Raw genomic sequence first — 26660 nt, forward strand, 5'->3', positions numbered from 1 at the left:
ATCTTTTCTCTGAAATTTGCAATAGACTCAATAGAAAGTTTCGACATATTACTTTTTTTTATTCCCATTATAGAAAACACTATATTTCCTCAAATTATCCCTATTCATGAATGATTGATGTTTCTTAGTTTTTAGTTTCACTCTTTGAAGGCAAGAAGTAATAAAATGATATTCTTCTAATTCCGAACCCATTTTCCAAAAGCATTTGAAAATATAGAGTTGATCGTCCTTCGAAATTTCATGTGTACACATTTTCATACATCATCTTCTTACCGGTGTAAATGACTTCTCTTCCATTTCCTGGCCTGTACAAGTTGTGTATGATTTGCCACTGTTTCTATCTATTTTCCTTTCTTCGGTTTTTCATTTAGTTTTGCTCACAAGCTTCATTTTTCCCATTTTTCCGGTCATGACTCACTGCTGCAACTGACAACCTAAAGTAGGCCTAAACATCGAATACTAGCCTACTACCACAGTCTACTATATACAGTCGCGAAGCTTGAGGTGTTTTTTTGCAAATCTCGTGGTAAAGCGCTCCAAGCGGTTAGCAACTAGAAACAATAGACTGTCCATGGTCGACTTTGGACTGTGTCGTATTTCTATCGAGTGCTAGCTCGTTGCGTATTTCACATTGATGCTTGTGAAATGTTCGTTATTGGTTATAATGAAAATGTTAATGGCTAAAATATAATAATTGGAATAATAATATGGGACAAGGAGGAGACGTTTGTAGTGCTATAAATTGTAGCAACAGTAAGAGAAAGAGGCCAGAGTTAAACAAAACTGTTAATTTGAAGTTCTTTGTGACTGTTAGAATACATTATATCCTTAAATTTCACAATGAAATGTTTCAGTCTAACCGAAAGGACATTAGATACCGGCTAAAGTTCTGTCACTTAGGCTGCTAAATTTCCACAGAAATAAAGGTTAGGTCTACTTTTTTTCAGAGGATATATTTTTAATTGTAGCTATTAATTTTGTTATTATTTTTATGTGTTATTTTACTAAATATGTAGAAAAATTAAATTTGTTTTAATGAAATTTATTGATCACGTTTTATTTTCAATTCTGGTGGGATTATTATTGCTTAGCCCTACTTTTTTCTTCAAAGGATATGTTTTTAATTATAGCTGTTAATTTTGTTGTTATTTTTATTTGTTGCTTTACTAGAGACGTAGAAAAAGTCTGTTACAATAAAATTTATTGATCACGTTTTATTTCCAATTCTGGCGTGATTATTATTGCTTAACCTCATCCCACTTTAACTGCGTAAACATACACTACAAGTACCGGTACACGTAAGTTACTCCATTAATTCAAATTTCCATTATTATTGTTGTAAAGAGAAATGCAAATTAATATTTATTGGTTTCATAGTTAATTATCGCTATCGCTATAATCTTGAATGAGTGAAGCTATTATAGTAAATTTCAGTTCGTTTTGCACGAAAAAAAATTATATTAACTTATTTCTTGCAGGTATCTTCGAGTTTATGGTGGAATTTAATATGTATTAATTAAAATAATAAATTAACTTTATGCATTTAATATTTCAATAATGGAAGGAAGGAAGGTGTTAATTTTTTCCAAAAGAACACGACAACGAAAGTGTAACATATTTTGTCGGCTGCTAGGAGAGATATGCGATGATCAGGCGATAGTAGCTATCCTAGTTGTGGGCAACTACCCATGTTTGCATTTTTACTATATTGAGCTTCGCGACTGTATATAGTAGACTGTGCGACTACAGTACGGCTTGCAACAACATGTGGCTGCCGCTGTAGTAGGTGCGTTCACTTGTTCAACGTAAACACGTAACATTGTGTCTTGTGTTACGTATTGAAGCTAGACTTACGAAAATTTGTTACAGTGTACTATATGCATTCAACTATCTAATTCCTTGATCGTCGGAAAACGGGCGTATAAAGGTATACGCCGTTATTCTGGTGATGTCCTCAATTATGGAAAGTGTGTATCACTTTGTAGGCTGTGTGCAAAATCGTATGGGCAATTAAATCTGAATATTTTGCATTCAATATACCTATCACCTTACACCATTTACACCGAGCTTTCCAGCTATCACCGGCAACTTCTTCCACCCTACCTTTCAACACATGTTTTTCTTTTTCACACATCTCTAAACTTTAGAACGTATGGAGTTTTACGGGGCACATTTCTTCAAAATTGAATGAAATAGCTCAAGAATATATACTGGACACTTCGGAAACAATCACATTCTCAATCACACCAGTCGGTTCATTATCTGATTTCACACTGAGCTGGAGACGTGCCTGCCAATAATCAGTTTGGTTTTAAATTTTAAATACTGTATGTCTTACTTACTTACTGGCTTTTAAGGAACCCGGAAGTTCATTGCCGCCCTCACATAAGCCCGCCATTGGTCCCTATCCTGAGCAAGATGAATCCAGTCTCTACCATCATATCCCACCTCCCTCAAATCAATTTTAATATTATCTTCCCATCTACGTCTCGGCCTCCCCAAAGGTCTTTTCCCCTCTGGCCTCCCAACTAACACTCTATATGCATTTCTGGATTCGCCCATACGTGCTACATGCCCTGCCCATCTCAAACGTCTGGATTTAATGTTCCTAATTATGTCAGGTGAACGATGCAATGCGTGCAGCTCTGCGTTGTGTAACTTTCTCCATTCTCCTGTAACTTCATCCCTCTTAGCCCCAAATATTTTCCTAAGAACCTTATTCTCGCAAACCCTCAATCTCTTTTCCTCTCTCAAAGTGAAAGTGCAAGCTTCACAAGGATATAGAACAACCGGTAATATAACTGTTTTATAAATTCTAACTTTCAGATTTTTGGACAGCAGACTAGATGCCAAAAGCTTCTCAACCGAATAATAACAGGCATTTCCCATATTTATTCTGCGTTTAATTTCCTCCCGAGTGTCATTTATATTTGTTACTGTTGCTCCAAGATATTTGAATTTTTCCACCTCTTCGAAGGATAAATCTCCAACTTTTATAGTTCCATTTCGTACAATATTCTGATCACGAGACATAATCATATACTTAGTCTTTTCGGGATTTACTTCCAACCCTATCACTTTACTTGCTTCAACTAGAATTTCCGTATTTTCCCTAATCGTTTGTGGATTTTCTCTTAACATATTCACGTCATCCGCATAGACAAGAAGCTGAAGTAACCCGTTCAATTCCAAACCCTTTCTGTTATCCTGAACTTTCCTAATGGCATATTCTAGAGCAAATTTAAAAAGTAAAGGTGATAGTGCATCTCCCTGTTTTAGCCCGCAGTGAATTGGAAAAGCATCAGATAGAAACTGGCCTATACGGACTCTGCTGTAAGTTTCACTAAGACACATTTTAATTAATCGAACTAGTTTCTTAGGAATACCAAATTCAATAAGAATATTATATAAAACTTCTCTCTTAACCGAGTCATACACCTTTTTGAAATCTATGAATAACTGATGTACTGTACCCTTATACTCCCATTTTTTCTCCAATATCTGTCGGATACAAAAAATCTGAACAATAGTCGATCTATTACGCCTGAAACCATACTGATGATCCCCAATAATTTCATCTACATATGGAGTTAATCTTCTCAAAAGGATATTCGACAAAATTTTGTACGACTCAACAAAAGTTATATTCTTCGAAAGTTACTACAGTTAGTCTTGGCCCCCTTCTTAAAAATAGGTACAATTATGGACTCCTTCCATTGTTCTGGTACAATTTCCTTTTCCCAAATTGCAATTATAAGTTTATAAATTCCTCTAGATAATACGCTTCCACCCTCTTGTATTAATTGAGCTGGAATTTGATCAATACCTGGTGACTTGTACTTTTTCAGATTTTCTATCGCAATTTCGACTTCAGAAAGTGAGGGTTTCGGTATAAATGGCTCAGCAGTTTGTATTTCAATTTCGTCCCGATCATTTCTATTTGGCCTATATATATTTAGTAGTTGCCCAAAATAGTTTTTCCATCTGTTAAGGATTGAATGAGAGTCTGCAAGCAAGTCACCATTCTCATCCTTGATCACGTTTACCCTTGGCTGATATCCGTTCTTAAATTCCTTTATACCCTTATATAAATCTCGAATGTTTTTATTCTTACTATTTGTTTCTACCTCATTCAGTTTTTCTTTCAAGTAATCTCTCTTTTTATTCCTAAGTGTACGACTTGCTTCCCGTCTTTCATTGAAATAATATCTCTATTCTCCTCAACTGGATCCTGTAATAATTTCAATTTTGCCTGTTTCCTTCTATCTACTGCAATGGAACAATCTTCATCAAACCACGGTTTGCTGTATGTCTGTGTTACATAAACTATAATGCGGAATGATAAATTAAATAATAGGCTATATCGTAATGTAAGTTATCATAAATGAAAATAATAATTCAATTCATTATCTACTCTTTATGTATACTAATAATAAATCTGTAGCCGAAATTTTTCTGGTAATTTTCGATTTTCCAAAAATAATTGGTCCTAACATATACAATTAACCACCCTGAAACCGAAAATCGCTTTTTTGAAATTTTTGTTTGTATGTCTGTCTGTCTGTCTGTATGTTTGTTACCTTTTCACGCGATAATGGCTGAACGGATTTCGATGAAAATTGGAATATCAATTAAGTTCGTTGTAACTTAGATTTTAGGCTATATGGCATTAAAAATCCATTATTTAAAAGGGGGGTTATAAGGGGGCCTGAATTAAATAAATCGAAATATCTGGCTTATTATTGATTTTTATGAAAAATGTTACATAACAAACGTTTCTTTAAACATAATTTCCGATAAGTTTTATTCCTTGAAAAATGTTGACAGGACTGATATTTAATGAGATAAATGAGTTTTAAAATTAAAATAACTGCCATCTAAGGCCGTGTACTGGATTAAAAAAAAAATGAGTTCGTCTATAAGGGGCCTTGGACAGCAACAATCGAAAGCTATGAAAGATATCCTACAGATAATGTTTCTGTGTTTGTATGAAGTAATATCAGAAGCTAAATTAACCGATTTGCATAATTAATTATTAATTCACCATTGGAAAGTGTAGTTTCTCTAGATGGACATAATGCTATAATGTTATTACAGTAACTTCTGAGTGAATCGAGGACAGGTAAGATTAAAATAGCTTCTTATGCACAGAAAACTTGATAGGCTATTCTGTACATTCGTTTCCTGTATTTCCTAAAATAATTTTTATGACCAAATGAGTGGTCTCTGGATTAAAATGATCGCATTTTAATTATGCAAATACAATTTAAATTAAGTAACATAATAAACGATTTATCCTTCTATCAAACACGAATGTTCCCTGGATCAAATGTCCTATTTTAATTATGTAATTACTTTATATTTATTTCTAACGGGTGCAGCGGAGCGCACGGGTACGGCTAGTGATTAAATACAACAATTCATGTACAAAAACAATGCATACATGATTAGACCAAGAGTTTAACACATACGTTATTTGTACAACAACAATGGATGAGGCAGGAAATGGACATGGTTGTACCAAATCGAGGTAACATAAAACATTTATACTCGCACAATGAAAAATTGTGATAATACATTATTAAACTCTGGTTTATATAAAAACAATTATATCTTTACAAAAAAAAAAAAACTAAAAAATACCGTCTCCTTCTTCAGGAATCATAAAAAAACCCCAAATAAATAGTTAGCCGCTGACGGTAAAATTCTGTAGCTGACCATAGTCCTGAAAACACCAGATTTAGCTACAAAATCGGTGACTTGGCAACACTGATCACTACATACGTCGTGTATAACAATAGAACTGCTACATAGCTACGTCATAGTTTCGTTATTATTTTATTACGAAAGGTAAGAGAATAATTGAGATTCTCTATTGCGTCCGATAGTGTGCGCTAATGTCCTAAGTATCGATAGTACAACTGCACCTGATCGATTACCACGCTATATATCTTGATCAAAGAGTACAACTACAGCAATATTATTCTAATTATTCTGTGTTATTTCGTTTGTATTTCTGTGGTTACAAGGCAACTGTCATCATAAAATAACAATCATTACAAACACTTGTTAAACGTCAGCCATTTTTTCTCAATATAACAACACTCAAACAGGGGATTTCGTGTGTATAACTACTGGGAAGCAATTTCCCTGTACTGCTTACACTTCCATCGCTTATGCATGGTTTTATTATTAACGTTTTCTGTCCCAATTCTGCAAAATTTTCGTATAAAAATTATACAAGGTTTATCAGTAAGACCATTTGTGAACACAAAATTGTACAGGGTGTGTCAGGAGGAATGTAAAATACGTCAGGATAATGTAGTTTGGGTTAACCTACATCGATTTTACGTGATGTACCTGTGTTCGAAGCCTAACGGTTAGGAAGAAATTAAGGGGAGAAATATTGGAACGTCTTGGGCTTCCGTGTTGAAGTGTTACGCCAGATCCTTTGCACACGGCAGCATCTAAGGACCGCAATCCTAGCACAACACACACAACTGAATACAAGCTAGCTTCATATTTAATTCGCGTATTCAATAATGCAGTGGTTCTCAGTCGTTCGTATTTCGCGACCCCTTTTTTGCCTTCGATTGAAACTGTGACAGGTTAACCAAACAGTAAAGCAGGAAAAGTTAATTACCAGAATTGCATAAAAATACCTTTTCCAAAGCCTCCTTAGTACTGCATCATGTTACAAAATATCTGTAGATGCAGTAACTAATGTTTGTGTCATTATGACAGTTATCTTTAAATAACTTGAAAACGATTAGAGATATCTCAAAACAGATTGCATCATTGTTATTTTTTTCAGAAAGTATCACATGATTTTGAGTACTTATAATACCCCCTTTCCATTTAAAATTTCAAAGTTGCATCCAAAATGGCAGCTTTTGAGATAGCTGAGGGCTAGAATCGAATGTGTCACTGGTAGAGCATTTGGTCTTACAAATACTATGATGAAAGAGTAATGGAACGGAGAAAAATTCTCTCCGGCGCCGGGATTTGAACCCGGGTTTTCAGCTATACGTGCTGATGCTTTATCCACTAAGCCACACCGGATACAACTCCGACGCCGGTTAGAATCGTCTCAGATTAAGCTCCAACTCTTGGGTTCCCTCTAGTGGCCGCCCTCTGCACTACGTCATAGATGTCTATGAACGCAGGACCGAAGTCCACACATGTGCTGAGGTGCACTCGGTATGAGTGACTAGTTGGCCGGGATCCGACGGCATAAGCGCCGTCTTAAATCACGAAGTGATTTACGCATATCATATATATTATTTTAATGTACCGAAGTACATATGATATTTCCATGCAGATATTGTGCGTCATCATAGGATGAAAGAGTAATGGAACGGAGAAAAATTCTCTCCGGCGCCGGGATTTGAGCCCGGGTTTTCAGCTCTACGTGCTGATGCTTTATCCACTAAGCCACACCGGATACAACTAGAACGCCGGTTAGAATCATCTCAGATAGACATCTATGACGTAGTGCAGAGGGCGGCCACTGGAGGGAACCCAAGAGTTGGAGCTTAATCTGAGACGATTTTAACCGGCGTCGGAGTTGTATCCGGTGTGGCTTAGTGGATAAAGCATCAGCACGTAGAGCTGAAAACCCGGGTTCAAATCCCGGCGCCGGAGAGAATTTTTCTCCGTTCCATTACTCTTTCATAGTATGATGACGCAGAATATCTGCATGGAAATATCATATGTACTTCGTTACATTAAAATAATATATACTTACAAATACTGTTAACAACTATAGTGATCGAAAGTCAAGCATATGGAAGATGTTTACTATATTATGGTTCCAGGCTTTTGATTCACCCTGTACTTTTCCCATCCACCAGCCAAATTGCTGGCGAATTGGCCACAATTCCAACAACTTTCCCAACGAAACACTCTCAGAATTGTTAACAGGTAGGCTAAATCCAGTATTTTCTTTTTCATGTGACAGAATAGTTGGCCTACATGTTTATAAAAAGGACATAATTAAAAGTAATAAAACTGCTAAGTGCAAAACTCAGACATTCAGAACGATAACAAGTTAACAAATCAGTAAAATTGTCGACAAACAAATCTATGACGTCGTGAACGTCAAAAAGTGCCGGAAGCCCACATTCAGAATTGAACATGGGATATAATCAGGCGACGAGACAGTTCGGACCACATATAGCTTAATGTATTCTGTGACGTCATATCCGTTTTCAAATGCCGCACCATAGAATACGTAGAACATTTCATGACTTGTACTGCAGAGATGTTTACATTAAATCACGAACTTTTCACAATTTTCCATTTTCATTTCATGTATTGTATTCCACAGAACGTACACCAACATTCTAACTTTGAGATATCGAAGAAGTCAAAGGTTAATACAAGAATACACAATACATGTTAGATTCATTCAGTTTACAAGGATAAACATTTCATCAATATTGAGCACACTGTATGAGCACAGTCTACTATATACAGTCGCGAAGCTTGAGGTGATTTTTTGCAAATCTCGTGATAAAGCGCTCCAAGCGGTTAGCAACTAGAAACAATAGACTGTCCACGGTCGACTTTGGACTGTGTCGTATTTCCATCGAGTGCTAGCTCGTTGCGTATTTCACATTGATGCTTGTGAAATGTTCGTTATTGGTTGTAATGAAAATGTTAATGGCTATAATACAATAATTGGAATAATAATATTTTACTAGAGACGTAGAAAAATTTATGTGTGTTTTAATGAAATTTATTGATCACGTTTTATTTTCAATTCTGGTGGGATTATTATTGCTTAGGCCTACTCTTTTTTTCAAAAGAAATGTTTTTAATTATAGCTGTTAATTTTGTTGTTATTTTTATTTGTTACTTTACTAGAGACGTAGAAAAAGTCTGTTACAATAAAATTTATTGATCACGTTTTATTTCCAATTCTGGTGTGATTAATATTGCTTAACCTCATCCCACTTTGTTAACTACGTGAGCCTAAACTACAAGTACCGGTACACGTAAGTTACTCCATTAATTCATATTTCCATTATTATTGTTGTAAAGGGAAATGCAAATTAATATTTATTGGTTTCATAGTTAATTATCGCTATAATCTTGAATGAGTGAAGCGATTATAGTAAATTTCAGTTCGTTTTGCACAAACAAAAATTATATTAACCTATTTCTTGCAAGTATCTTCGAGTTTATGGTGGAATTTAATATACTTCATTAAAATAATAAATGAACTTCATGCATTTAATATTTCAATAATGGAAGGAAGGAAGGTGTTAATTTTTCCAAAAGAACACAACGAAAGTGTAACATATTTTGTCGTCTACTAGGAGAGAGATCTGCGATGATGAGGCGATAGTAGCGATCCTAGTGGTGGGGAACTACCCATGTTTGCATTTTTACTACATATTGAGCTTCGCGACTGTATATAGTAGACTGTGGTATGAGTATGGACAAATTGTGTTCATTCTATTCTGTACCTATTCTCTTGGCCCTTCAAAGATTTTAGATATTTATTTATTTATCTGAACGATAACAGCTCCCTGTATTAACAGGCTGCCACAAAGACAGAGCATATTGTGCACTAGACAGTTGGAAGTATAAATAATATACATATGTTTAAGTTTAGTGGAGTCTTACAACAGTGGCAAGAAATGAATGAATAAATAATTAGGTACTAATTAATTATTTGAAGATCACTGTTGACCGTAGAGTATAAATATTGATCCTCTCAGAGCTGCAAGAACGATGTCATCAATTGCCTTCCTCTGTAGGCCGAAACGTTGCCAGGTCTGGAAGAAGAACCCGGGAATAGTTCCGCGCGCCCCAACCATAAGGCCTATTACTTCAATTTGTTGTAGGCCGTTTTTGTCCATGAAATATGTAACGGTACGTACATGTCTTTTTTTTCCCTATTTACATCTTCAGGTTGGGTCTTTTGTTTTTCAAATCTAACGGTGGGATCGATGATGTAGCCATTGTTATTTGGTGGGATGGCAACTATGTCTATTCTTCTTGTACTGCCATTGTCTGCCAGTCCGTGAACTTCTTCGAACACTTGAAAATTTATTGATCTAAACTGTTCGGCGATCATCGAACGAATTCTATGGTGTCGTGAGTTACGGAGTACTTCATCGTGCGGACAAGAGCCCAGGACATGTGCAAGTGTTTCTGGCTCCCTGTGGCATCGCCGACAGAGGATGTTGTCCCGAGTCCTGCAGACACGTGTGCAGACATTTTAATACCTTCGCGCCACTCGCTAGAGGTTAGGCCTTCACGATGTCGTATCCAGGAATTCGCCGGAGTAAACTCGCTGTATAGCTCTACGCCAAGACTTTTCTGAGGTAGCTTAGCCCACGCCTCATGAATATTGTCTATAACAGTTGAGACTAACAGCGGGTAGATTGAGATCTGATTTGTACCTTGTATTAAAATTATGAATATTTGACTTTGTACTAAGTGTGTCTTGGTTTTTAATAAAAATCTATTAAAATAATAAAACAGAGTTGAGTTTCTCCATTAAGTATTTCCGAGAGATCTATGCATTCGATATTTTATTCGATAGTGTTATAATATTTTGTATTAATCTCGAAGAACCGTTTATGCAGAATGTAAGATGAAAATCTAATATGGACGAACCAGTATGACAAAAATTTTTACTACATTTTTGCAGCGACACTTATGGGCAAGGAACCTGAGGAATCTCTAATTTTGGATATACTGGATACATTAATGCGGTAAGAATATATTCCATTTTTTTATTATTGAATTAGCAACAGCAAAATGGTTTTGTGTGATTAAATTAATTTCAATTACCTTACTTTTCACAATTTTGAGATAAAATATTTTAATGTATTTCCTGTCGATGCAAATGAGATGTCTAAAGTATTTCATTTCGAAAATTGCATTTCTTCCAGATATCATGTATTAATCCCCAAATGATAATCATCCTAATGAAATGCCCAAAATTTGTCATTCTCTTTTGAGAATTATATTTCTTCAGCTCTAAATGCTAAAGAAATGTCTAAATGTTTTTACAAAAGTTTCAAATTTATACTTCTTCCCAAATGTCATCCATTCTAAATAAATTCCCAAAATATGTCATACAATATTAAAAATATATATGTATATATATTTTCCAAAGTACTATCTGCACTGAAGATATGACTGAACGTTTTTACCATAGTTCCAGACAAAATATTTCTTACCAAAACCGATACATTCTGAAAACATAACTTACATAATGTTTTTACGAAAGTTCAACAGTTATGTACTGCATTTTCCCAAATACCATCCATGCTGAAGATATGGCTAAACGTTTTTACAAAATCCGCACATATATCAGTTCCAAATGTCATACATGCAAAGAAATATCCAAAAAGTTTCTTGCAATTTGCTAACATTTCTTTCCAAATTCTGTAACTCACATTTAGCCAAGATATTCAGAACTCGAGACATTTCTTCAACATATACATAGCTTTCCAAATACAAAGTATTATAACCATAGGCAGAAAGTTCGTACCAAAAACTGTACATTCCAGTTGAGTACTGCGAGGAGTATAGATGTCACCCGCCCCTCGTCCTGCTCCCGCTCGCTACAGACGATACGCAATTCACATAAACGACGCATACTATCATTCTGTGGAGATGTGTACAGTCGTAAATAGTTTGAAGAATATTGTTAGTTTATATTAATATTTTAGGTTATGAACAAAGTGAGCTATTCTATTATTGTATTATTTACGTAATGTTAATATTATGCAAGATTCCAAAAAGTAAACTCATCTGTTATTAAATAATTATGCAAAAAGGAGTGTGTAACACGTATATTGTTTTCCCCAATTATTCTTCGTTAAATGTTGATGTCTCGTGCTGCTATGCATTCGGTTGCTAAGTTCAACATCGGAATTAAGATACGAACTTCCTATCTTTCATTAGAAAAGAAATGAAAAATTTTCTTGAAAACAATTACGGGTTTAATATTATGTGCCACATACGAGATACACTATTAGATTCACAAAGTAGTTGTTCATCTGATGATAGTAAAAAATACTGTATCATATTTCAGATTTGCTCCAGTCACGTCTTGTGACGTAGAACGAATATTTTCAGAGTACAAATATGGTTTATATTTTTTCTGAACATAAGAGGAGTATTTCTTGTGACAAAATGAAAATGTTCATTGTTATTTGTTGTAATGATGCTAGAATAATAACTGTACACTTTGTATGTTATTTCTATATGTAAGTTACGGGTTAATTATTTCAGATTGGGAGTTACGAAGTTCATAATTACAAATTATTGTTTTTTTATATTATTCGTTTATTATTTTCTTGTTCTAAGACTGTGGGCAATTGGAGCACGTGTTTTATTAAAAGTCGGCTGTACCAGATGTTTGTCGTTCTGGTTCACTGACATTGAGATCTGCGCTACTACTTTTCATTCGGTAGAGATATAGTCCAGGCTCACACAACTTAGCAGTTTTGGTACCAACTTTCTAGCTCTGATTATATCTATTAAAACCCAAACTCTTATATAAAATGTGTCACACAGTTTTCTTTCACACCAGTAATTTCATATTACTTAGGTCAAATGTATACTGAGAAACTGTGTATAGTTTACAATGCAATGTTTTTATTTTAAGGGAGAAAGACACCATACTTCACAGAGTGCTGCGTCCATGGTTCGAGTATGATTTCTTGCACCGGAATTCGAAGAATGGAAGGATGCAAACCAAAAATGTAGAAAAGATAACCAAACACATGAACGAAATTAGCAGTGACAAAACGAAAGACAGAGAGGGAGGTAAGGAAAATCACATTTTTATACAGATTTTGATGTCATGGAACTTCAAAGTTTTCCTGCAGTCGACCAATGTTTCAATAACGTACTCTTGGCACAAAGCATAGCAGTTTTGTTGTTCGCTAGTCTTTTAGTGTCATCTTCAGCTGACACAAGATAACAATTCATGCAATCCAATATAACCAACTGTACAATAGTGTGAGAAAGTATAAGGTACACGTACCAAATAACGCCACCTTAACACTTCAGTCACTTTTGCTCTGGAAATAAGTTATGTACAAACACGAAAATTATGAAATAGAAACTGTAATCTTATCTTTACAAAATAGCACAATGAAAATGGGTATATTATATTCCGAACAAGAATTAGAACTCAAATAGGAAAACTTTGTAAACTGGCGTTATTAGGAACAGGTTGTCCAATTAACGCCACCTATTTTCTAGTAACCTAACCACTTATAATTATTAATTAATTATTTTTCCTAAGCAACACAAATTGAACTAAGCGACTAAATTTGAGTTTCTGTTAATAAAAGATACAAAATCACTCAATACTAATGAAAGATTCTTGATCTGAAACTAGTCCACACCTGTGGAGTAACGGTCAGCGCGTCTGGCCGTGAAACCAGGTGGCCCGGGTTCGAATCCCGGTCGAGACAAGTTACCTGGTTGAGGTTTTTTCCGGGGTTTTCCCTCAACCCAATACGAGCAAATGCTGGGTAACTTTCGGTGCTGGACCCCGGACTCATTTCACCGGCATTATCACCTTCATATCATTTAGACGCTAAATAACCTAGATGTTGATACAGCGTCGTAAAATAACCAAATAAAAAAAAATTGATCTGAAACTGAAACACCAGATGGATTAGGAAAATATATTTTCCAATGACTCCTTACTTTAAAAAAAAAAAAAGAGACAATGTGACAAAGTAGAAAATTATTAAACACAAAGAATTAACCTTAGTTTAATATGAATGTTTTCGAATAAGTAAAACAAAAAAATTAAGTTAGGCTATGTAAAATAAAAAAAAATGTAAGAGTTCGATAAGCAATTGAACCAATATCATCACTGCACATTCTGAACATTTGTAAGTTGAAAGCTTAGTGATTTTCCTGATGTTTTCACACTGATGCTGTACTGTCATCCTTAGTGCTTACATAACCTAAAATTTTGTCTGTAGACCTTTAGCGCCACATGGCGTTAAAGCGCTACTGGGTACTTGATAACATGACATGCCTGTTTCTCTAGCATTTTCAAATTTTATAGATAGCAAATACTTTCTATACTTAGAAGAATGTTTAAGGATCACGAAAATATATAGTTTAATATAGTTATTATTTGCTCAACACACAAAATAAAATATTGCCTCTTATCTTGAAATAAGAACAGCCACTCACTATGAACACACAACAGGAAAATGATGGAATATAATGTCACTCGTAAATGTCAGCGGACAGCTAGGAACTCATTTCATCACTAGATTGCAAACGAATGCAGGCTACAGTAGTGCACTACCGAAAACGTGTGTCGTTAACAAATTTTAATAGGGTGGCGTTAAAGGTATAAATGGCGTTATTTGGCTCAGGGACCTTATGGAAAATAATATTGACCACAAAAATTATTGTGAAGTCACTGCAAGTAATGTATCTGAAATATGCAATGCAACGTAGGGAAGAGATATGAATATACAGAGGGAAGAAGTTATTACATACCTTCTTCGAAGACCGGGGCGTGATAGGGGATATTGTTGATATGAAATTCGAGACAGGAATCGGCATGGTATGATGATTAGTTATGAAGATATTAGAGGCAATACGCAGACGTCTAATGGAGTAAAGAATTACAATTATCATCTTATCGTCTGTGAATAGCCTCTGTAGTTTAAAAAGAACGTTAAATAAAGAATTACAATTACAATTATCATCTTATCGTTTATTAATAGCCTCTGTAGTTTAAAGAAACGGTAAATAAAGAATTACAATTACAATTACCATCTTATCGTCTATGAATAGCCTCTGTAGTTTATAAGCAAGGTTAAATAAAGAATTACAATTACAATTATCATCCTATCGTCTATGAATAGCCTCTGTAGTTTAAAAGGAACGTTAAATAAAGAATTACAATTACAATTATCATCTTATCATCTATGAATAGCCTCTGTAGTTTAAAAGGAACGTTAAATAAAGAATTACAATTACAATTATCATCTTATCGTCTATGAATAGTCTCTGTAGTTGAAAGAAACGGTAAGTAAAGAATTAGAATTTTAATTACCATCTTATCGTCTATGAATAGCCTCTGTAGTTTAAAAGAAACGTTAAATAAAGATTTACAATTACAATTATCATCCTATCGTTTATGAATAGCCTCTGTAGTTTAAAGAAACGGTAAGTAAAGAATTACAATTACAATTACCATCTTATCGTCTATGAATAGCCTGTGTAGTTTAAAAGGAACGTTAAATAAAGAATTACAATTACAATTATCATCTTATCGTCTATGAATAGCCTCTGTAGTTTAAAAGGAACGTTAAATAAAGAATTACATTTACAATTATCATCTTATCGTCTATGAATAGCCTCTGTAGTTTAAAAGGAACGTTAAATAAAGAATTACAATTACAATTATCATCTTATCGTCTATGAATAGCCTCTGTAGTTTAAAAGGAACCTTAAATAAAGAATTACAATTACAATTATCATCTTGTCGTCTATGAATAGCCTCTGTAGTTTAAAAGGAACGTTAAATAAAGAATTACAATTACAATTATCATCTTATCGTCTATGAATAGCCTCTGTAGTTTAAAAGGAACGTTAAATAAAGAATTACAATTACAATTATCATCTTGTCGTCTATGAATAGCCTCTGTAGTTTAAAGAAACGGCAAGTAAAAGAATTAAAATTACAATTATCATGTTATCGTTTATTAATAGCCTCTGTAATTTAAAGAAACATTAAACAAATAATTACAATTAGACTACTTAGTTTATTGAATAAACTTTGCAATTTCAGAACAACGTGAAATTAGTAAAAGCAATTGCAATGATTATATATTTTATTTCAATGAATATATAAAAAATAAATATTATATTTATTGTCACTATTTTATTATAATCTTATAGTTTGTCAATGTCTTTGGTTATTTGAAAAGGACGTTAAAATAAACGCAATATGTTAATATTACACATTGATTGTTCGAAGCTGAATGAATAGCCAGTGTACTAATTTAAATGGACACTAAATAGTTGGCCATATACACTCTGTCCACACTAAAATTGTGCAGAAATGACAGCTTATATCGTAACTTGGATAAATTTCTTCTGCATTGTATAGAGTAACTGAGAAAGTTTTTATTTCCACTAGTACACTTTAAAATGAGCATTATTTATAGCTCGACAGGTACCGAAACGATACTCAACTTCTCGCCAGGTGTTCACCAACATATCAGATGTTATGAGCTCAACTGCTTGAATGATACTCTGTCTCAAATGAATTAAATTACGAACCTTTCTGCTGTACAAGAAATTTTAATCAATCCCCCCAAAAAATCCAAAGGAGTTAAATCCGGGGATCTAGGCGGCCAGGAAGTTGGCCCACCCGTACCAATCCAATTTCTTGGGAAGTTTACATCCAAAAACTTTTCAACATTTCGATGGAAGTGTGGTGGAGCACCATGATGTTGAAATGTTAAACCTGTTCGGATATTGTGGAATAGCAACGTTTTCCAGCTTATCAAGATACTTGATTTACGTGGGCATCTAGCAAATGATTCACGCAGCTGATCCACAGTCATTTCGGCCATATGCTTTTCAGAATGTTTGAAATCAAGCTTCCATTATCTCGTAGAGTTCTATCCCGCTCGTAAATGGATTTGCGTGTAGCAGGATCCACATTCCATTCCCTCCGTATGCGCTGCTGAACACGCGTAACTGAGTTCAATTCTGCAAATCGGAGCACGCATTGAACTTTTTGCTGTACCGTCTACATCTCTATTGACAAGGAACTAGACTGATAAATACACATTTTCATTCATACAACAATAAGCTTGAAACAAAACATTTCACACAGCAATGGCCATGGAAACGGTATGAAACGAAATCATGGATTGGTTTTCTATTGATTGAGATTTACCTTAAGGAATTATAATATACGGTAGTGAAACTTAATATGGAGATAACAGTGGTTTTAAACTTTCCCCTCAACATTTAAATTGACGTGTTCTTGCTTAATTAAATTCAATTTAAATTTTGTAGTTATTTAGATTGGGAAGTTTTGAAATGAACGCTTTGTACTTTATACGTTTGTCTGCATGATATTCTGGGATTCTCTGACATTGATGAACCTCGTTTGAAGGCTAGATCTGCCCTGCTGTTCTAAGACATTCTATCCACGACTCGCTTTACGGAATGCACGATTATTATTATTATTATTATTATTATTATTATTATTATTATTATTGTTTAACATTTTAATTTGTTTTTGCCCAAAATTCCCTGAACAGTGTTGTGGTTCTCGCAGTAACATAGCTTATTTCTTCTCTGTTCCCAGCCCCCAACATGTCGCCTGTAATTCTCAAATTGCTTCAGGAGTTGAAAGAAAAGAACCTCTGCACTGAGCGATATATACATGAAGAACTCTATACTTTAATAGTTGCGGTAAGTTATAACAGGAGCTAGAGCTCATCGTACAAGTGTGCCTTATTTATTGCTAGTTAATATCAGAATGCTTTGAAACGTTTGTTTCAGAAATTTAGTATAAACCATTCCGCAACTTCATAATAAAGATCAATGAAAGTTTTAATATCAGTGAAAAATTTCAAGAAGCCACAAGAACAGTAAATGTATCGGTGAAATTGAAATTTATGGTGACATAATCTGCAATAATACCAATGAAGTTTACACTTACGTTAGTCATTAAGATTGTCATTTTACATTCAACAAACGAAAACATCTAGAAATAAAACTTTCTACATTCCTACTGCTAGTTAGGGGCGATTAAATGTACATTATTGAAGAGGATAGGAAAAGTGGTAACACTGAAATTCTACAACACAATGACAATGCCAATGCCAATCTATATATATAATTTGAACTGGTAATGGAAATTACGGGAAAGCGGCTGAACGGATTTTAATGAGTGACCCCTCATTTTCATGCATGGTATTCAAAGTTTTTCGAAAAAATACTAGTTTTCAGTGAAATGTCAATTTTCCTACATAATTTTCCTATTTTCCAAAATCCATCTGTTGTCAGTTTTGAAAACTAATTTTATTGAATCACGGCCGACTTGATTGAATTTCAGGAGAAAACAAAACACACACTACAATAAACAATAGGCTATTACACGAAGGCCTGCAGGATTGCCGACATATTTAGAGCTCAAATTCAATTTGTTATTAAAAATAATTTACAGGTCTCATTCTGCAGTGTATAATTTTGTGAGTACAGCCATGCCAGTGGATTATAGTGATTTTTTAGTTGTCAGGTTCGATTTTCCTTAGCCAACTTTGTTTCGAATTTTGGTACTGACAAATACTGACGGATACTTGAAAATGTTTATGTCGACAGAATCGTTTTTCTTTGGAAATGCTACCAACGTTCATTAGAATAAAGTTATAGCGAATTCTACCAAAATGTGAATGTAGTTAATAATGTTAACGAGCAGCACATTATTAATAATAAAATAATCAGTATCCATTTTAAAATGGTTTTCGGTTTTGGAGTTCACACCAATCAGTTCATATAGTCAGGCAAATTATTGTGTTGGTGCAAAAGTTCGTACCGTTTTTTCGTCGTGACAAATGTTTTTGAGATGACTAGAGGACAGAAATTAATCAGTAATATGTTGTTCTACATTATTTATGACTCTACCAACGCTGGGGTAATTTTTTGATTCCGCGTCTGAAGAAATCTGCTGATTTGGAGTCGTCAAGCTAAGTTTGTAAAGCATCTTCATCATGAAAGTAGTTCCTTGAAGACAGCTAGATAGAGAACGAAAAAGATTAAAATCGGAAGACTCCATTCCGAGTTTATAAAGTTGAGGTTATGATGGTTACCGTATCCACATGTATAACGAGTTTTCACTTAACTTATATTCCGTATCCAAGTTCTTTTCAATCTTTTCTTTCAATGTGAGACCTTAGGAATGAACAACTGTCCTCCTCGCTGCAGACACAACACTTTGGAGGAAAGCACATAACAATTTTTTATCACGCTTAGGGCCGATTGTATAAACCATTTAATCTTAGATCAGAGGTTAAATTGATCCTCGTTCTAGCTGAACTTGGAATTTTGTGTTGTATAAAGTCTAATCTGAGATTAATTTGTCTTAAACTAAAGTCAACTTTGACTGAAGAAATTTCTCCGATTATGTTATATGATCCAAGTTCAGTTATTTCCTTCCTGTTTGAAGTATACGAGTGGCAGATTGTGCAAAAAGAATATCCATTATTATTAATATATATGGTAGATATATATATTTTTTTTTTCAATTTCTTGCCTTAATATACAAACATTCTTATATTTTATAAGGTTTTATCGTGTTCAGCAGTATCAAATAACATAACCTATAATTATATTATGTTTATAACAACCATTAATTATTCATGGATATCATAGGTACATCCATAAATTTTCGATTAGCTGTATTACTAAACGAAAATTGTCGTTTTACAAAGCTTTATTATGTTTAGCAGTATCAACATGATAACAATTTGGAGAACAGTCAACCTTCTTCTTATTGTCTGCCATTATTTACAACGCACAACACAAACCAGTGTCTCCAACAGAGTGTGCGGAAAGTCGCCAAAAAGTAGTTGGAAAGTCGCTAGATTTCTTATTATCAACAAAGAAAGATTAAATTTTCTCACTATGAGGTGTTAAAAAGGTCGCTAAATCCCTGTTTAAGGTATGTATTAACGTTTTGGAGGAAAATCTACATTTTTTAACCAACCTTTTTAAGATATTTATCAGACAACATATGAAAATAGACTAACATAACCATATATCAGAAACTTCAATTTCACTTTTTGATTCCCTAAAAAAAATAATTAATTAAAAATTATTCTATTTCTTCAAAATGCCATATATTTTCTAAAAATTACTCAATTTTGAAATTTCTTTCACTGAGTTATTGCTGTTTATGCGTACAATGCTCTGTACTAGGATTTTGCAGCTAACATTATTACAAAGAAAATTTTAGTCATAAAAACGCCATTTCAAACGTTAATACATACCTTAAGCAATATAAAAGTTAAAAGTAATTGTCGTCGAAAAAGAGCTAAAGTCGCTAAATTGGCTACATTGAACAAACCTGTACAACATGGCCCGCGCATCACATACTTCACCTGTTTATGCGATGTTGCCAAGTCCTTTCCACGTGAACTTAGATTGCATTTGAACCAAGGTAATTTGATCGAAGAAAAGTTTTATACAATAGAAGAAGTGTCTGAACTCGGTTCACTTTCCGATCTTCGATCAAAATTGATCTTTAGTCAGGGAGTTTTATACAATTGGGCCTTAGTCCAGCAACGCAACAGGAAAGTTGTTTGGAAACACGGCGCGCGGTTACTAAGGGTGTGACGTCATACTAATGTCGTCCTTTTGAAGTCGGTCTTGGCCAGGAGGTGCATGATGTTGTAAATGATACTGACTTCGAATTTCCAGACACCAGACTATGATTTCTTCACCCCCTTCGGGCGTTGAGAAATACCGTTCGTCGACTGATACACTGAAGATTCTTGTCTGTATTTCAGGGGTCGGATACTTCTGCTACTGGTCTGGCCTTCACAGCTTGGCTGTTGTCCCGACATCCAGACATCCAGGTCAGTATTACTGTTGTGCGTTACAGGCGCTGTGCTCGGTTAAAATTTGTCGAGTAAGCTTAGGCCTATGGCGAAGTTCGACATTCGCCGATGTTCGCTCTTCAGGAGAAGGCCTATCGTGTTTGTGCCACATCGTTATAAAAATATTCACTACCCTTCATTCCCACCCCTTCATGTTTTAACTTCTGAAGGATTTTAGCACATATTTTGCTACTAGTTGTTCACATGAAATAAGACGAAGTACGTTTGTAATGTCTTGGTTGCCTCTCTCACGTTCGAACATTGTAGGACTATACTGTTACTACACTACCAATACCACTACCAACAATACTACTGCCAGCACTACAACTACTACTACCAATACCACTACCAACAATACTACTGCTAGCACTACAACTACTACTACCAATACCACTACCAACAATACTACTGCTAGCACTACAACTACTACTACCAATACCACTACCAACAATACTACTGCTAGCACTACAACTACTACTACCAATACCACTACCAACAATACTACTGCTAGCACTACAACTACTACTACCAATACCACTACCAACACTACTACTGCTAGATCTTTCGTACTCTGCGCCCAACTTTTTTGTTCATATAAATTACATATAAACATAGCAGGACATGTAGCACGTATGGGTTAATATTTTTAGTAGGTTTTTTTACGACGCTTTATCAACATCTCAGATTATTTAGCGTCTCAATGAGATGAAGGTGATAATGCCGGTGAAATGAGTCCGGTATCCAGCACCGAAAGTTACCCAGCATTTGCTCATATTGGCCTGAGGGAAAACCTCGGAAAAAACCTCAACCAACTAACTTGCTCCAACCGGGAATCGAACCCGGGCCACCTGGTTTCTCGGCCAGATGCGCTAGCCGTTACTAAACAGATGTGGGCACGTATGGGTGAATCCAGAAATGCATATAGAGTGTTAGTTGGAAGACCCGATAGAAAAAGATCTTTGGGAAGGCCGAGACGTAGATGGGAGAATATTTAAATGGATTTGGAGGAGGTGGGATATGATGGTAGGGATTGGATTAACTTGCTCAAGATAGGAACCGATGGCGGGCTTAAGTGAGAGCGGCTATGAACCTCCTGGTTCTCTGATAGCCATTTGTAAGCAAGTTATAAGTAGGCTAATTGTTGCGACAGTATGAGGAGAATTTGAAAGTAGGTGTGTTCCAGGATCGGGTGGTGCAGGAGCTGCAACAGGTATTCGGTGATTCCGATCGCCCGGCGACGTACGAAGACTTACAGCAGATGAAGTACCTGGAAATGGTTCTCAAGGAATCTTTGAGGATGTATCCCCCTATTCCGTTGGTAGGAAGGAGACTCACTCAAGACTATAAGATTGGTAAGTACGCTTGATCGTCATCTTCCATTATCTTCTACACGCAACTCGTCTATTTCGCGGCGCATTCTTGTCCACAAATTCCTACTTATTATTCCTCTGAATCAAACTACTTTGTCTTCAAGTCTCTGGTCACAGTGTTTATGTTCTGTTAAGGATAACCCTGGAACATTTTTGAAAGAAACATAATTGTTAATATTATTCTATTTTTAAGGGCCGATTTCTCCAAGCATATTTAATTTTAAATGCCAGTTAAAATATTTTTAATTGACACTTAAAGGGACTATGTATTTCACCAAAACAAACTGGGCTTTAGGCTCTCATAAAACTACATTATTTTAAGTTAATTGGTCAATGTTTCGTCATTTAAATAATTAATCCTACATTAATGACGACAATTTTCATGGCAAAGAGAATGATTGACTTTACATTTGAAAATGATGGTTTCTTACCTAGACGGGCGAGGATAAATTCCAAAGGAGATAAGTATTTTATTTCAATAATACGAGTATAGACGAAAAAGTTTTGCAATCTTTTCTATTTTCCGCCGTCCTCTTAATTTCCGCATATGATCCATATATCTTAATGTCGTCTATCATCTGATATCTTCTTCTGATCCCAACTCTTCTCCCGTTCACCATTCCTTCCAGTGCATCCTTCAGTAGGCAGTTTCTTCTCAGCCAGTGATCGAACCAATTCCTTTTCCTCTTCCTGATCAGTTTCAGCATCATTCTTTCTTCACCCACTCTTTCCAACACAGCTTCATTTCTTATTCTGTCCACACGCTCCATTCTTCTCCGTATACATATTTCATTTGGTTCTAGTCGTTTATCTTTACTTCGTTGTAATATCCATATTATTATTATTATTATTATTATTATTATTATTATTATTATTATTATTATTATTATTATTATTATTATTATTATTATTATAAATCAAGAACATACTAATCAAACAATACCTCTGCACTTTTACAGGAGACCACGTGATCCCTGCTGGAGCCAATTTAATGTTTTTTATTAAAGGAATACAGAACGACCCAAGGTACTTCCCAGAGCCTGACAACTTCGATCCCGATCGTTTTCTGCCGGAAAACACGAAGGACAGAGATTCTCTCTCCTACATTCCCTTCGGTTATGGACCCAGAATTTGTGTGGGTACGTTCTTTAACGTATTACGTAGCATATTCACTGAAATTAAATTATTGTGAGGTAAAAAGACGTCGTTGAAAAAAGTATTACAATATAATTTAGGTCTACATATGATTCCCATGTTTAATGGGTGTAAAAATTGGGCTCTATTAACAGTTTTTGTCACAACAAAAGTTAAGGTATATAGTTCACAGTTTATGCCGTATAGAGCAGTTATGTCAAGCCCAAATGATGGACACGTGATAGACTGTGAATAGAATAGGAACAGAAAGTAGCTTGAAAACCTAGTTGGGCAGGTACATATGGTGTGCTAGTACTCAAAGTAATCGAATTAAGCCTCTAGACCAGACTGCTCACATCGGGAATTTTTCTATCTGGGCGCCCGAGCATTTGGTGGGCGGGAGCTGGAAACCTGTTGCGAACTTAATTAACAGACAGTATCGCGCATTCAAGCCTAGCGTAACCAAGATGCAACATTGCTGGCGGTTTACGTATTTAGTTACCGGTATCTTTTTTCTTTCTTTATTTATTTACTTCTTTATTTTTTACCTTGCTTTTATTCACTTCTTTATTAATTCATTTGTTTCATTTCTAAATCTTTATTTATTTATTTATTTATTTTTACTTTTTCTTTTCTGTCTATATTTATATACTTCTTTCGTTCTTTCTTTCTTTACGTATTTGTTATTTAATCTGGTAGAGATAAGGTCATCAGACCTTCTTTTCTCCTCTTACACGAGTTTTCAACTGCAATATCAAGAATACAATTTTAATTAGAATTACAATTAAAATTACATTTACAGTTACAATAGAATCGAAGTATTAAAACATTACCCGATTATTAAAGAGTGGACAATTTTTTGTATAAATTAAGAAAAAGAAAATATTAGTTACTGAAGTAAAAATTAAACGAAGAATAATATTATATAGAAATGAAATTATTGGAGATTGAAGTATTTTATGCTACAATTACAGAACTGTTTACAAAGTGAACAGAACAAATACCGGCACAATATACATATTTTTTATTTATTTATTTATTTTACTGCTAGTAAGTTTGAAATGAATACAAATTAATAAATACAATGAAAGATAAACTAGCCCACTCCTGAATGAGTAAGACTCGTGCTCAGGAGGGGATTCCAATACAGATAAAAATAAAATTAAAATTGAGAGTGAATACAGATTAAATAGTGTTTAATATGTTTAAATCCAAACTATAAATCCAATACAATTTTTTTAATTGTTTTATTAATTTGGAGAGGATTGGTGGTTGAAATATTACTGGAATAAAATTTTTTCAATAGAAAAAGAAGCATCTTCTGCGGATTTCTGGAGAAAGAACTAAGGAAGAGACTAGTGAAGTGTTTTGTGTGGGGTGTAGCATTGTATGTGGCAAAAACATGGACATTCCGACGAAGTGAAGAGAAGCGACTATAAGCAATTGAAATATGGATATGAAGAAGAATGGAGTGTTTGACATGGACAGACAGAATAATAAATAATGCTGTGTTGGAAAGAGTGGGTGAAGAAAGAATGGTACTGAAATTGATGAAGGGAAAACGTAATTGGCTGGATGACCAGTTGAGAAGAAAGCGCCTTCTGAAAGATGCACTGGAAGGATTGGTGAACGGGAGAAGAGTTCGGAGCAGAAGAAGATATCAGATGATAGACGACATTAAGATATATGGATCATGTGCGGAGACTAAGAGGAAGGGAGAAAGTAGCAAAGACTGGAGAAACCTGCCCTTGAGCAGAACATTCTGAATGATTGAGATTATACTAACTCCTAAGGAAAGTCGTTGGCCTTCTTAAATATTTATAAACTTAAAGAACGATAACATTTTATGTGGCCTGATGTTGATGATGTAATACAATATTAAGGACTACTCTATTGTTCGTGAAGGGAAAGCTGTTGCACGATACTCAAACCGTCACTATAGGCCTGCTGTATGTCTGTTTTCAGGTCAGAAACAAGGGATGGTGATGATGAAGACTGGAATGTCTGGACTGCTACGACGATACAAGCTACTGCCAGGCACTACACCGCTGTCTCTGGACTACCAAGTGAATCTTATTTCAAGCACTGGCATCACTGTGAGACTGGCTGAGCGATGAAATAAGAGACTTCGAAGCGAGGACTCAAACCCTCATGTTAGGGAAAGGGAGATATATACATCTTGATTACACTACTTTTGACACTATATCACTTCGGAATATTATATATATATATATATATATATATATATATATATATATATATACGCTTTCACGTGTTATTGAAGGAAAAGAAGACATAACTCCATATTTAACACTTCTATCAATACGAAGTTGTCACATTAATGACATGGATTTCACTGTTAAACTTATTAAATCAGGGCTAACAGCTTTTATAACTTACACCGTGTTAACTGGTCACTAAGGTAAAGTATCTCTATCTATTAGTACCATTGTTGCCACTTTTGGTATACTTGTACGGATATGGTAAAATTTTAAAATGTTCTGCAGCTACGCTAACTTGTACGGTTGAATTTTTTTGGTACAATTTGACATAATGTGATACACTGACGTTCAAAGATATCTGATCTACGATTTTATGATCGTGTAAACGAACTTTCCAACAACGGGATAAGTCAGAACCAAACATATAAAAAATGACAAACTTTGAAAGAGTTCCGCTAGTTCTCAATAGGTGGCAGCATTATTGGGACGGTTAGAAATGTGTCAGGGAAAATGAGTGTGCTGATGAAGCACAAATTATTCTAATAATTGACAATATCAACTGTTTCCGGGTAAACCCAGTGTTCTATTGCAATCAATAGACTGGGATGAAAAATTGAATTCTAAAATGCGGATATATATATGTACGATTGGCAGCACTGATAATTATCATCTCCATCTATTCATAGAAGTAATAACTTCAGAAGCCACACTTACACCAACAAATTATTGAACACTATCGATTAGTAGGGTCAGATACCTTTGAACGTCAGTGTACAATCTGTACTTTTTTATTTTATGAATGAAAACTGACAATTTTAAAAATAATGTCTTGTGAGCTTCCAATGCTAAATTAGTAGTAGGAACAGCATGATTGTTGCCAACGATTAACAATGATATTTACTTAGCTTGGAATTGAATGTAATAATTGGGAATAAAAATGAAATGCCTTGAATATTAATTTTTTTTCTTTCCAGGAATGCTCTCTGTTACAGTTATCCAGTTTCTATTGTTGACGCGATCGAAGTCTGACGTCATCGACAACATTTTTAAACGACATCCTATAGTTTTTTTTAATTATCTGAACTGCTATATTTTTGTATCGCTATGCAGTGCTTCATTTATTATATAGAGAAGCACTATGGTTATTGTTACTATGGTAACAATTTAATTTTTGAGATCCTGATGATACGATTTGGTGACAGAAGATGTACAGAAGAGCTATGCATGCTTTCAAACGAAACTCATCCAAATCGGCCACCTATGTATGTAATGTAATGTAACTTACTGTATGTATA

At 34.7% G+C, this 26660-nt stretch overlaps 1 protein-coding gene across 1 annotated transcript in view; it reads left to right on the top strand.

Annotated features, from left to right (window-relative positions):
• Positions 1–25400, top strand: part of LOC138695237 (cytochrome P450 4C1-like) — a 51221-nt gene extending 25821 nt beyond the window's left edge. The window contains exons 6-12 of the mRNA XM_069819690.1: positions 10667–10730; positions 12638–12798; positions 17345–17451; positions 20550–20618; positions 21823–21991; positions 22969–23148; positions 25109–25400. Coding sequence (XP_069675791.1) covers positions 10667–10730; positions 12638–12798; positions 17345–17451; positions 20550–20618; positions 21823–21991; positions 22969–23148; positions 25109–25260 — 902 coding nt within the window. The 3' untranslated portion in view covers positions 25261–25400. The remainder of the gene's footprint in view (positions 1–10666; positions 10731–12637; positions 12799–17344; positions 17452–20549; positions 20619–21822; positions 21992–22968; positions 23149–25108) is intronic.
• The last annotated feature ends 1260 nt before the right edge of the window (positions 25401–26660 follow it).

This window comes from Periplaneta americana, chromosome 2 (assembly GCF_040183065.1).
Source record: "Periplaneta americana isolate PAMFEO1 chromosome 2, P.americana_PAMFEO1_priV1, whole genome shotgun sequence".
In the NCBI taxonomy this organism is placed as follows: domain Eukaryota; kingdom Metazoa; phylum Arthropoda; class Insecta; order Blattodea; family Blattidae; genus Periplaneta; species Periplaneta americana.